The following is a 13571-nucleotide window of genomic DNA, read 5'->3' on the forward strand; positions in this document are numbered from 1 at the left end:
AATGGAATATTACTCAGAAATAAAAATGAATGAAATAATGTCATTTGCAGCAACATGGATGGACCTAGAGATTGTCATACTGAGTGAAGTAAGCCAGACAGAGGAAGACAAGTATCATATGATATTGCTTATATGTAGAATCTAAAAAAAATAATAATAATACAAATGAACTTTTTACAAAACAGAAACAGACTCACAGACATAGAAAACAAACTTATGGTTACCAAAGGGGAAAGTGGGAGGAGGGATAAATTAGGAGGTTGGGATTAACATATACACACTACTATATATAAAACAGATCACCAATAAAGACCTACCATGTAGCATGGTGAGCTATACTCAGTATTTTGTAATACCTATAATGGAAAAGAATCTGAAAAAGAATATACATATATATACACGCATACATATATATAATTGAATCACTGTGCTGTACACCTGAAATTAACACAACATGGTAAATCAATTATACTTCAATAAAAAATTTTTAAAACCACAATGAGATAGTACCTCATACCTGTTAGAATAGCTATCATCAAGAACACGAGAGGTAACAAATGTTGTCAAGAATGCTGAGAAAAGGGAACACTTGTACACTGCAGGTAGGAATGTAAAATGGTACAGCCACTATGGAAAACATTATGGAGTTTCCTCAAAAAATAAAAAATATGATCCAGCAATCCCACTTCTGGGTATTTATCTGAAGGAAGTGAGATCAGATTCTTTAAGAGAAATCTGCACCCCCATGTTGTTGCAGCATCTTTCACAATAGCCAAGATATGAAAACCACCTAAAAGTACTTCAATGGATCAACAGATAAAAGAAAATGTTATACACACACATCACAATGGAGTATTATTCAGCCATAAAAAAGTAAATCCTGCCATTTGCAACAACATGGATGTATCTAGAGGGCACTATACTAAGTAAAATAAGCCAGAAAGAGAAAGACAAATACTAAATAGTATCACTTACGTGTGGAATCTTAAAAAAAAAAAAAAAGCTGACTTCATTGGAACATAGAATGGTGGTTGCCAGGGGCTAGGGGTAGGGGGAAAGAAGGTGATATAGGGCAATGGGCACAAATTTTCAGTTATAAGAAGAATAAGTTCTGAGGGTCTAATATATATATATTGCATGGTGACTATGGTTAATAATATTTGTATATTTGAAAGTCACTAAGAAAGTAAATTTTAAAAGTTCTCATAACAAGCAAAAAAATTGTAACTATGTATGGTTACGGCTATTAACTAGACTTACTGTGGTGATAATTTTGCAGTATACGCAAATATCAAGTCACTATGTTGTACATTAGAGCCTAAGCATTCTCACCACACACACACACAAAAGAGTTACCAATGTAAACTATGTGAGGTGATGGATATGTTAATTATCTCGATCTTGGTGATCATTTTACAATGTATATCAAATCATCACATTGTATCGTACACTTTAAATATATAAATTATATTTGTCAATTATTCCTCTATAATGATAAAAAATCATTTTTAGGATTTAAAGATTTACTGCATGTTCTGACCTCAGGATGAATCCCATCATACTTTACATGTCCAGTCATTTCAAATAGAAATACAAACTTCCTGTCTGAATAAAAAATAAAAAAATTTTTTTAATTTTAAAAAAAGAAATACAAACTTCCCAGATTATCTATCATCCTATAGACTCACCACTAGGCATCTCTAATAATCCCATTCTCTACTCTTCCTATCCTTACAAACTGTGATACTGTGATTTATAACAAAAAATATATATTTCTTCTTCCCCATTTCTGGCATAGAGCTCCTAAACCCCTTGGAATTTCCTAAGTGATAAGAGCAATAAAGGTGTCTTGACGTTCATAACAACCCCCTTTCAAACACACCTGAGTTTATGTTAACAAGGTGACTTTTGGAAAGCACCTGAGGATGGGGGCTTGTTGCCAGAAGAACCAATCACATGACTGGAGGGTTGGAAATTTCAGTCCCCCCATGTTACTGTAGGATTATTCACAATAGCCAAAATATGGTAATAACCTAAATGTCCTTCAATGGATGAATGGATAAAGAAAATGTGGTGTACATAAAATGGAATATTATTCAGTGATTTTAAAAAAGGAAATTCTGCCATTTGCAACAACATGGATGATTCTGGAGGTCATAACTCTAAGTGAAATAAGCCATAATTAGAAAGACCATGGAGAGCAGAGGGCTGGAGGCTGAATCAATAGCCAATGGTCACTGATTTAATCAATCATACCTATATAATGAAGCTTCCGTAAAAATCCAAAAGGACAGGGTTCAGAGAGCTTCCAGGTTGGTGAAAACATGGAGATTCAGGGACAGTGACAAGCCTAGAGAGGACATGGAAGCTCCAAGACCCTTCCCACATACCTTGCCCTATGCAATCTCTTCCATCTGGCTATTCTTGAGTTCCAGCCTTTAATAATAAACTGGTAATCTAGTAAGTAAAATGTTTCTCCAAGTTTTGTGAACCACTCTAGCAAATTAATCAAACCCAAGGAGGGGGCTGTTGGACCTTTCAATCTACAGCCAGTTGATCAGAAGGCACAGGTGACAACATGGACTTGACACTGGCATCTGAGGTCGGGGAGTGTCTTGTAGGACTGAGCCCTTAATCTGTGGGATCTGCCGCTATCTCCAGGTAGTATCAGAATTGAGTTAAATTTGTGGGACACTAGGTCAGTGTCCTCAGAGAACTAAGTTAACTGCTTGGTGGTATGGAAAAAACACACACAATTAACAAATCTTTCAACTGCAACTTTTAAAATTAATGGTCAGTCATCAATAGGGTGATTATGTATTACCGTTTGCACATTACTATATCACTTTACTGTTTGCCCAGTATCGCATCCAATAGATAAATGTGTCCTCATTTATATAATAAATTAGATGTTCAACCTAATTATCAGTAAGCTCTCCTATCCTCTGAATGCTCCCCTCACCATAACTGCAATTTGCTGTTCCCTTAGGACATTGCTTCCCCTGTGGCTCTCCCAAGTGGAGGCTGCTTTTCCTCTCACATCCCTCATACCTCAGAGCCTGGAGACAGTGTACCTCTCTTTGATGGCCACTGTCACTTTCCATCAAACTCACTTGGTCTTCCCTCCTTCTTCATTAAAAACCTCTAGCACCTTTGAAATGCATTACCAGACTCTATTACCCCTTACCCTCCTTGCTGGCATTATCTATTAACTCCCGGTCACTTCCCCTCATTTGCTGATGAATTCAGCACCTACTTTCCATCATTACTCTTATTATTCTTGGGGACTTCCACACCCCAAAACTTGGCCATCCAATTCCACAGCCTCTTGATTCTTTACCTAGCTCTAAACATCTAGTCCTCTACCAAACTTTAGCATCATTTCTAACGTCACACATTGGAAACTGTTATCAGTAATAACTGTATCACCTTTGAAATCTCAATTTCAAACTTCCTATTCTCTGACCCTCACCTTCCAGCTTATTTATCTAGAATACCCATTCCAATAATTCTATGACCTCATTAAGATTCTCAACCAATGACCATACCAATTTTTCACTATCCATGGACCAGATGCCCTTCTCTCCTTATCAGTCTAGATTCTACGGTCTATTATTATTACACAGTACCCCCAATCCCTTACCCTCTCTCCTTCTCTTGTGCTCATTGAACAGCACCCCAATCCAATTATCTGCTTACTCTAGGACTAGGCACCACAACAGAATGTGGAGCATGCCCACATACACAACTCACATAAGCATGCTAAACAGATCTGCTTCAAATTTATACTCATATATCTGAAAGGGGCATACAACAATGCCAAACAATCCTAGTCCTTGCCCCAGTAAACCCATTCTCCAGATAAATACTTCATGTTCTCTCTCTCCATAAACATATCTCAATATCCCCCTTCATATGTAGTTGATAACTTTACCACTTTCTTCACTGAAAAAATACAATCAGATAAAAAACATGTCAAATTTTTTCTTCAGCAAGTCTACCAATCTACCCAGACAGCTATCCTTAATATCACGTATCTTGAAAAAAAAAAATCCTGTCCCTTGATCCCTCTGAACTACTATTTCTCTGAAAAATTCCTTAAAAATATATTACGTGCTGCATCCTTCTCATCATTTAGCACAAAACTGAAAAGTCACCTCTTCCAACAAGGCCTTTCCCAACTACTATGACTGGACTTTCATACTCTGCTACAGGACCCTTTCCCATAACAGTTATCAATACCTGAAATTATTTTATTACATCTGTCTCCAACCACCAAATTTCAAGTTCTTGGACACAGGGATTCTGTCTTCAACATCACTGTATTCTCTAGTACCTAAAATAGTACCTGACACATACTAAGAGCTAAATAAAAATATCTACCAAATAAATGGTTTATTGGACTGATTACTGAGAAACACTAAGTAGACCAAGATCTATCTACTAATAGACATAAAAGACGGACCTCACAGACACTTTTACTATATACTGAATCCTGGTATTTTATGGATACCCAAGCCTATTTCACTAGTAACATCATCATGTCCAATTATCCAAAATAATGGTAGATGCATGGAGAGATATATTACCTAACAGAATTTGTTCTTTGATGCTAAATACTAGGAATGATTCATATATTTAAAATTAAATATTTATGATATTTTAATAATAATGTTATTGAGAATCACCACAAAAACATAATAGTTCTATTTTTTAAAATAATTCAAATAACTTACCAACAAAAATTAGTAAAAGCATTATACAAAGTAACTATTAAGTCATTAGTAATTTAACTATTTCTTTTAAAATGGAAATTAAGTTTAATATTGTATTAATAATTTACTGAATATTAGATATTACAAATCACAAATGTTTAGTTCTAAGTAAAAACTATTACTATACTCTGTAAACAGAGACATTAATAAATTTTAAGCTAAAAAGAAGACCGGTACTCTTAAAAATAATGAAATCAATTTGCATAAATGAAAAATCAAAAAGTGACATCATAAATTCCCTGGCGGTCCAGTGGTTAGGACTCTGTGCTCTCACTGCCAAGGGCCCAGGTTCAATCCCTGGTCAGGGAACTAAGATCCCACAAGCCACACGGTGTGGCCAAAAAAAAAAAAAAAAAAAAATTCAATGGCCTAATCCCAGGCCTACAATCCCCAGTTAATCTATACTTCTCATCACCAATGATCTGAAAATAAAGATCATTTACATTGGTATACTGACATTATTGAATTTACCAAATTCTTTTCCATACAGAGTTTCCAGGACCTTTATGAGCAAATAAAACCATCCAAAGATATGAATAAGTTAACTATCTAATTGCCAGAATGCAGGAGTCCTTTATCAAAAAGGTACCTTTCAGATCAAGAAATCAGAAGCCTTGCTTTTTATGTTGAATCTGCTCATAGATATTAGAAGAAAGGAAGGGACACAGTTTTGTTTCCTGGACATAATCACAGTAAGATCTTGCAAAGATGAGAAAGAAGTCCAATTTCTCCAAAGAAGACATACAGATGGCCAAAAGGCACATGAAAAGATGCTCAACATCACTAATTATTAGAGAAATACAAATCAAAACCAAAATGAGGTATCAACTCATACTGGTCAGAATAGCCATGATCAAAAAGTCTACAAACAATAAATGCTGGAGAAGGTGTGGAGAAAAGGGAACCATCCTACACTGTTGGAAGGAATGTAAAATGGTACAACCACTATGAAGAACAGTATGGATGTTCCTTAAAAAACTAAAAATAGAGCTACCATATGATTCAGCAATCCCACTCCTGGGCATATATCTGCAAAAAACCATAATTTGAAAAGATACAGGCACCCCAATGTTCACTGCAACACTATTTACAATAGCAAAGACATGGAAGCTACCTAAATGTCCATCAACAGAGGAATGGATAAAGATGTTGTACATATATACAATGGAATATTACCCAGCCATAAAAAAGAATGAAATAATGTCGTTTGCAGCAACATGGATGGACCTAGAGATTATCATACTAAGTGAAGTAAGTCAGAGAAAGACAAATATCATATGATATCACTCGTATGTGGAATCTAAATTAAAAACTGATACAAATGAACTTATTTACAAAACAGAAACAGACTTACAGATATCAAAAACAAACTTACAGTTACCAAAGGGGAAATGCAGTGGGTGGAGAGGGATAAATCAGGAGCTTGGGATGAACATGTCACACACTACTATATACAAGATAGATAACCAAAAAGGATCTACTGTATAGCACAGGGAACTCTACTCAATATTGTGTGATAACCTATATGAGAAAAGAATCCAAAAAAGAATAAATAGATGTATATGTGTAACTGAATCACTTTGTTGTACATCTGAAACTAATATATTGTAAATCAACTATACTCCAATTAAATTAAAATAAAAAAAGAAAAAGTGACATCATAATCCGTTTTCCCTACTTTAACCTACTGAATGAACACTTTATGAATTAAAGGAAGAGCCAATTTGTTAATGTATTTTGCCTGAAAGATACTCATTATTTCTACTAACCTTTACTTTTCCCTTATTCACTAAATGGATATTTTTCTTTTATAGAAAACTATATGCCATGGGTAAAAGTATCTGTCTGTCATTGTCTGCCCCATAGAATTTGAATTTGCAAGAGTTCTGAGAGTTAGTAAACGATAACTATTAAATGTGATGTTAAAACACTGGCTTCATTTCTATAATTGTAGATAATCCAGAGACGTGAAAAGGCAAGCTTACATTTTAGATCCAAAACCAAGGTTTTTCATATACATTTTAAACTGTTTCTTCATTGATTCTATTAAGAAAGAAGCAACTTTAGAAATAAAGTTATTTAATAAAGCCAAAAAAATACTCAGATTTTAAAAATCTGATGATTTTTTCACATTGTAAGTTATTGCCTTTTTCATATCAATTGTTTCCCATAAAATTAAATATATACCAAAAATATGAGATTTTTTACCTTGTAAATAACATATTTAGAGACAGAAATGGATAAATGCTTTTAGCATACAAAATCAATGAAGAATACATCTGTGAAAATAATCTTGAGGCAGTTGTACTTTCTAAAATGTTTTAATGCCTTAATTCCTTAATATACTTTTAAATAACAGTAACAGTAAATTATAATTTATTATTCAAAGGCCATCTATTTCAGTTTTTTTAATTCCTTACACTAAAAAATTTCTTAAAAAATAATTCTTATGTTGTTAGTTCAAGTGAACAGTTATTAAAGACTAATAAACAATTACTTGTTTGTCTAACATTTTTTTTAAATAGACTAAAGGAGCCAAGTCATCCGCACAGAGTAAGTCATGGAGCGCTGATTTCCTGCACAAATCTTAAATATAAAATTATAATCTATTAAGACCACTACAGGATCTTTTGTAAAGAAAAATACCTATGTAAGAATACATGAATAATTTGTAAACAATTTTTCTACAAACTAGCACAAAGGCTAAGGATAGTAGAAAAGGATAGAGGACAATGAGGGGAACGAGAGAGGGAGAGGAAGAGCCTAGGAAAGAAGAAGCAAGTGTGAAAAGAAAGGAGGGAGGATATGGTGACTATTGTTGATTAACACTGAATTGTGTAACTGAAATTTGCTAAGAGAACTTAAATGTTATCACCAAAAAAAAAAAAGTAAATATGTGAGGTGAGGGATGTGTTAATTACTTCATAGGGAAGAAACCTTTCACAATGTATATCAAATCATCATGTTGTACACTTCAAATATCTTAAAATTTTATTTGTCAATGATACCTCCATAAAGCTGAAAAAAAAAGAGAAAGGAGGGAGAATATGCTAAGCAAAGCCAGTAAATAAAAATTTAGATTGGAAAAATTAAGGGGCAGTGTTTTATTCTATGCTATGGGACAGAATTAGATGTAAAGTTTCATTATATCTAAAACACAGTTTACCTATCTATAAAAATATCCAATCATACCTATTTTTAAGGAATAAATCTACATAGCAAAAATCCAGTTATATAAAACTTTTGAGTTCACTAAGTCAAAGCTAATTTTTTACTTAGAGCATCAATAACATTTACTTCTACACCAATGAAGTTGTATCCATGATCAACAACTTACCTTCCTGAAATTCAGTATCATTCAACGGAAAGGATTCTCTATTAGCATGACCACAATTTTAAATAGGCAATTTAGGGCAATAAATGGGGAGATGTGATGAAGAAAGCTATACAGAAGTGCTCTTCTACATAATTCACTAACAGTGGTGGTGGTGAGGAACTTGCTCCTTCCAAAATCTTAGGGAGAAGACCCTAACAATGTAATGGTTACAGCTAAGAAAAGTTGGTTTGGAGTCTTAAAGTGGAGGAAAATAATTTTTCTTAACCTAACTCTCATGTTCCACATGAAAAATCTTATAATCCAAGCTATAGAAAGTTTCCAAGCACTGTGACTTGTTTCGTATACTGTAGTTCTCAACCCTTTATACTCACATGTGCATAAAATTCTCAAAATAACATCACTCATTATACAGTGATTTTTTAACGCACCACAAAAAGGCTGACTAAACACATGGTCACCTTATATATAAAGGAATACTCTCTGAGTTACATGGTTTAAATAACAATTCACAAAACAATCTACCCCACATTGAAGTGTAGAGTATACATGTAAAGCCTATATGTATACTCTACAGCTACAAATCCACAAAACCTAGAATTAATCCAGGCAACTCAACCAGATACAAAGCACATGAAGTTAAAAGTCAACTAATATAATAAAAAAAGTAACAACTTTTAAAAACCAGATTAAGTTAAATCCTCACATAATACTATACATTTTGAAAAATTTTAGTAACTAAAAATATTAATAATAGTTTTTAAAATGTATTTAAAACTGCTTAAAGAGAGTAAGTGACTAAAAAAGCTCTGTATACTAGAAAAAATAAATGTGTGTGTATGTGTGTGTGTGTGTGTGTGTGTATAAAGCGTACTTTTAAATCTCATGTTTAGTTTTTCCTTACAATTTAAAACTACATACAGGAAACTCTAGAAGTCATAAATAAAGAAAAAAACAAAGTCCCCTCTTCTTGCTGAAATGTGTACATAACTGCAGTATATGTAAGTTAGATATAAATATAGATATAAATATATACTACATGTATATCTCTTATTCTATATAGAAATTTCCTTAAATATTTTCCCAAGGGAGTAGGAAAAATTTATTCTCTCAAATTGAAAGTTTTTGTCCACTAAAAATATTTATATTTGTTCTCAAAATTATAGCTGTCTTATATTCTACAGTTATTTCCATGTGAAAACTTCAATATAAGTAGTTTATCACAGTCAATAAACTTGTTCAATGAATACTGAGAAATCTAAACTTATCCAGATTGCATACAAATGAAAATGTGTGCTATTTCAAAATTACATGCACCTCTTTAAAAATTAGGGCTCTATCAAAGGCAATCTACAGATTCAATGCTATATCTATCAAAATTCCAATAGCAATTTTCACAGAAATAGAACAAATAATCCTAAAATGTGTATGAAACCAAAAAAGACCATGAATAGCCAAAGCAATCTTGAGAAAGAAGAACAAAGCTGGAGGTATCATACTTCCTGATTTCAAACTATATTACAAAGCTACAGTAATCAAACAGTATGGTACTAGCACAAAAACAGACACATAGATCAATGAAACAAACAGAGAGCCAAGAAACAAACCCACACTTCTATGGTCAACTAATCTACCTCAAAGGAGGCAAGAATATACAATGGAGAAAGGACAGTCTCTTCAATAAATGATGTTGGGAAAACTGAACAGCCACATGTAGCCACATGCAAAAGAAGGAAACTGGACCACTATCTTACACCATCCACAAAGATCAACTCAAAATGGATTTAAGAACTAAAATGTAAGACCTAAAACCGTAAAACTCCCAGAAGAAAACATAAGCAGTAAGCTCTATGACATAGGCCTTGGCAATGCTTTTCTGAATCTGACACCAGAAGCAAAGGCAGGCAATAAAAGCAAAAATAAACAAGTGGGAGTACATCAAACTGAAGAACTTCTGCACAGCAAAGGAAACCATCAACAAAATGAAAAAGCATCCTACTTAATGAGAGAAAATATTTGCAAATCATATATCTAATAAGAGGTTACTATCCAAAATATATAAAGAACTATTACAATTAAATTTCAAAAAAACAAACAATCCAATTTAAAAATGGGCAGAGGATCTGAACAGACATTTTTCCAAAGAATACATATAGATGGCCAACAGGTACATGAGAAGATGCTCAGCATCACTAATCATCAGGGAAATGCAAATCAAAACCAAAATGAGTCACCACCTCACACCTGTCAGAATGGCTGTCATCAAAAAGACAATAAATAACAAATGCTGGCAAGGATGTGGAGAAAAGGGAACCCTTGTGCACTGCTGGTGGGAATATAAATTGATGCAGCCACTATGGAAGGCAGCATGGAGGTGCCTCAAAAATTGAAAACAGAATTACCATATGATCCAGTGACTCCACTTCTGGGTATTTATCCAAAGAAAACACTAACTCGAAAAGATATCTGCACCACCATGTTCATTACAGCATTATTTACAACAGCCAAGATATGGAAACAACCTAAGCATCCCATCAATGGATGAATGGATAAAGAAAATGTGATACACACATGCACACACACGTGCATATATATATATATATATAAAGGAGTATTATTCATCCATAAAAAATAATGAAATCTTGCCATTTGCAACAAAATGGATGGACCTTTAGGGCATTATGCTAAGTGAAGTAGGTCGGACAAAGAAATGGTATCACTTAAATGTGGAATCCGGAAAAAAAAAAAAAAAAGCTTATAGACAGACAAGCTCTAAGATAAAAAAAACAGACTGGTGTTTACCAGAGGCAGGGGTGGAGGTGAGGGTGGGAGTGAAATGGGTGAAGAGGGTCAAAAGGGCCGTTTTTAAACAAGTAAGTCATGGGAATGTAATATACAGCATGGTGACTATAGTTGGTAATACTGTATTGTATATTTTAAAGTTGCTAAGGGAGTAAATCTTAAAACTTCTCATCACAAGAAAAAAATTTGTTCTAATTATGTAAGATGACAGATTTTAACTAGACTTATTGTAGTGATCATTTTGCAATGTATACAAATACCAAATCATTATGTTGTACACCTGAAAATAATGTTAGACGGTGAATATACTTTTTCTAATTAAACTTTAACTTTAAAAATATGGGCAATTAGGGCCTCCCTGGTGGCGCAAGTGGTTGGGAGTCCGCCTGCCGATGCGGGGGATGCGGGTTCGTGCCCCGGTCTGGGAGGATCCCATATGCCGCGGAGCGGCTGGGCCCGTGAGCCATGGCCGCTGAGCCTGCGCGTCCGGAGCCTGCGCGTCTGGAGCCTGTGCTCCGCAGCGGGGGAGGCCACAGCAGTGAGAGGCCCGCATACCGCAAAAAAAAAAAAAAAAAAAAAAAAAATATGGGCAATTAATCACACACTTAAATCACATTGGCTGAATTCAAGTTTAGTCCCTAAAGAATACTTATTTATGAAATAAATTCAACCTAAATTACTTGATTATTATTTTCTTTTGTTACTTATTTCAAACTATAAGTTCATGTGCAAGATGGCAACTTGAGGTACGTATCCTCTATTATAGGTCTACACCTAATTATCTACAAACACTAATAGAAACAATACTGAACCAGTCAGGCACATCAATTTCCTTCCATTCCCTTTTATTAATAAGTATTTCTAACCCAGCTCAACAACTAATCACATTTCAAATTACTGACTTGAAAAAATGTATTAGAGGCACATTTTAAAAACAAATACTGTACGAAATCTTGCTTTTCACTGAATCAATGAATTTTGTTTGTTTGTTTTTTGGCTATTTGGATTACTTTCTTCTTCTGGGTAAGTTTAGTATGTAACTCTCATTCTTTAGACAAAAACCCACAGACTTAAAATGTATAAAAAGTTAACTCGTTATTGTCAGCTGAAGACACCAAAACTAGCACCATAAGAACAACTGCACTAAATTTTAATGCTGTTCATTAATAGTTCCATTTTCCTGAGTTTGCGTTTGTTCTTTGGCATCGGCTTAGGATATAATCCATTTTTCAGAAGGTGTTCCTTGCTGAGGCGAATTTGAGCACCATGCTGAAGCTGGAAAGAGCATAAAGCTTGAAGAGGGCGAAGCAAAATCTGTTAAGATAAAAAAAAAAAAGATACTAAAAAAAAGTGTGACAAATCATGATATTCTATCTAAATTTTTTCTTTAGAAACAGGGATTATTATTTTATTATTAGCTTTTAACTATGAAAAGCAATAGGCACTCAAATATAGGATAACTTCTAAATAAATAATTTATTTAAATTCATACCTTACATACCACTAAGGAATTCCAGTAAGACACAAATACTAATTTTCCATACAGGTGATAAAGTCCAAATTTAGTTTTATACTTTAATATATTCAAACACTACAAAAATTGTTGCCATTATAATAACTCATCTGTAACAGCAGAATAAAAGAGACATTTAGGTACAAATTAGTTAATTCATTTTCAATCACAGACTAACACAAGCTTCCCGCTACTTGCTAACAAATGGATGGCAGTAATGGGTAAGTTACTAATTCTCTCACACTACTCCATGGCCCACATACAAGTTAGATAACCAGGTGTGGGTGCATTTGAAATAACTGTAACTGTATACATACCTGTCTAAACGCAAATACCTACAGGGCCAGACATACAAGTTAGATACCCAGGTGTGGGTGCATTTGAAATAACTGTAACTGTATACATACCTGTCTAAACGCAAATACCTATAGGGCCAGACATATAACATAAACATGTGACCTAGGTGGAACTATAAGGTAACAGAGAATGGTGGAGGTTGTCAAACAACTGCGCATATGTCCTTCTTAAAGTTATTCAAATCCAAAAATCAGGAAAAAAAAAAAATTAAGCCAGTGTTTTAAACATATTTGAATCAGAGTCTTTCCCTGGGCCTGAGATCCCTGATCTAACACTTTTAAATAACAAACTTGATGGTGCAGATTGTTTAAAAAGAAAATAAAAGAAACAAAGATAGATTTAACTACAAAAATTTCACAGTGTCTATGTGAAAATGTATTCCCCCACAGATACAACAAAAGTGGCAGCAAAGGGCTTAACAGCTTTAATTTACAATGAACTCTTACAGATATGTGGCAGTCACTGGTAGTTGCTTCTCCATATCCATTCTTTTCTTCCTTATTAAAAAAAAATCTAAAATTTTATTCAAGGTGGCAATGTGTCCAGCTAGTAATATTACATTGACTAATGACAGTTTATCCAACAAGATGTAAGTGGAAGGCCTTGGGTTGGGACAGACATAGCAGGCATAGGCTTTTGCCTTTTCTTCTTGCCTGGAACATGATTGCTACATGTGGGATGACCACTATGTGACTACAGGACAATAAACATGAAGATTAAAGCCAAATACATACAGTGATGGACAGAAAGATAGAAGAAATCTGGGTCTCTGATGTCCTCTTCAGCTGCA

General features: G+C 34.0%; 1 protein-coding gene across 2 annotated transcripts in view; it reads right to left on the reverse strand.

Moving 5' to 3' along the window:
• Positions 1-11748: 11748 nt before the first annotated feature.
• DTWD2 (DTW domain containing 2) overlaps positions 11749-13571 on the reverse strand; it is a 96905-nt gene continuing 95082 nt past the window's right edge. For both annotated transcript variants that reach the window (XM_060091867.1, XM_060091866.1), the window contains one exon: positions 11749-12225. In XM_060091867.1, the coding sequence (XP_059947850.1) occupies positions 12055-12225 (171 nt within the window). In that variant the 3' untranslated portion in view covers positions 11749-12054. The remainder of the gene's footprint in view (positions 12226-13571) is intronic.

This window comes from Mesoplodon densirostris, chromosome 3 (genome assembly GCF_025265405.1).
Source record: "Mesoplodon densirostris isolate mMesDen1 chromosome 3, mMesDen1 primary haplotype, whole genome shotgun sequence".
Taxonomy (NCBI): Eukaryota; Metazoa; Chordata; class Mammalia; order Artiodactyla; family Ziphiidae; genus Mesoplodon; species Mesoplodon densirostris.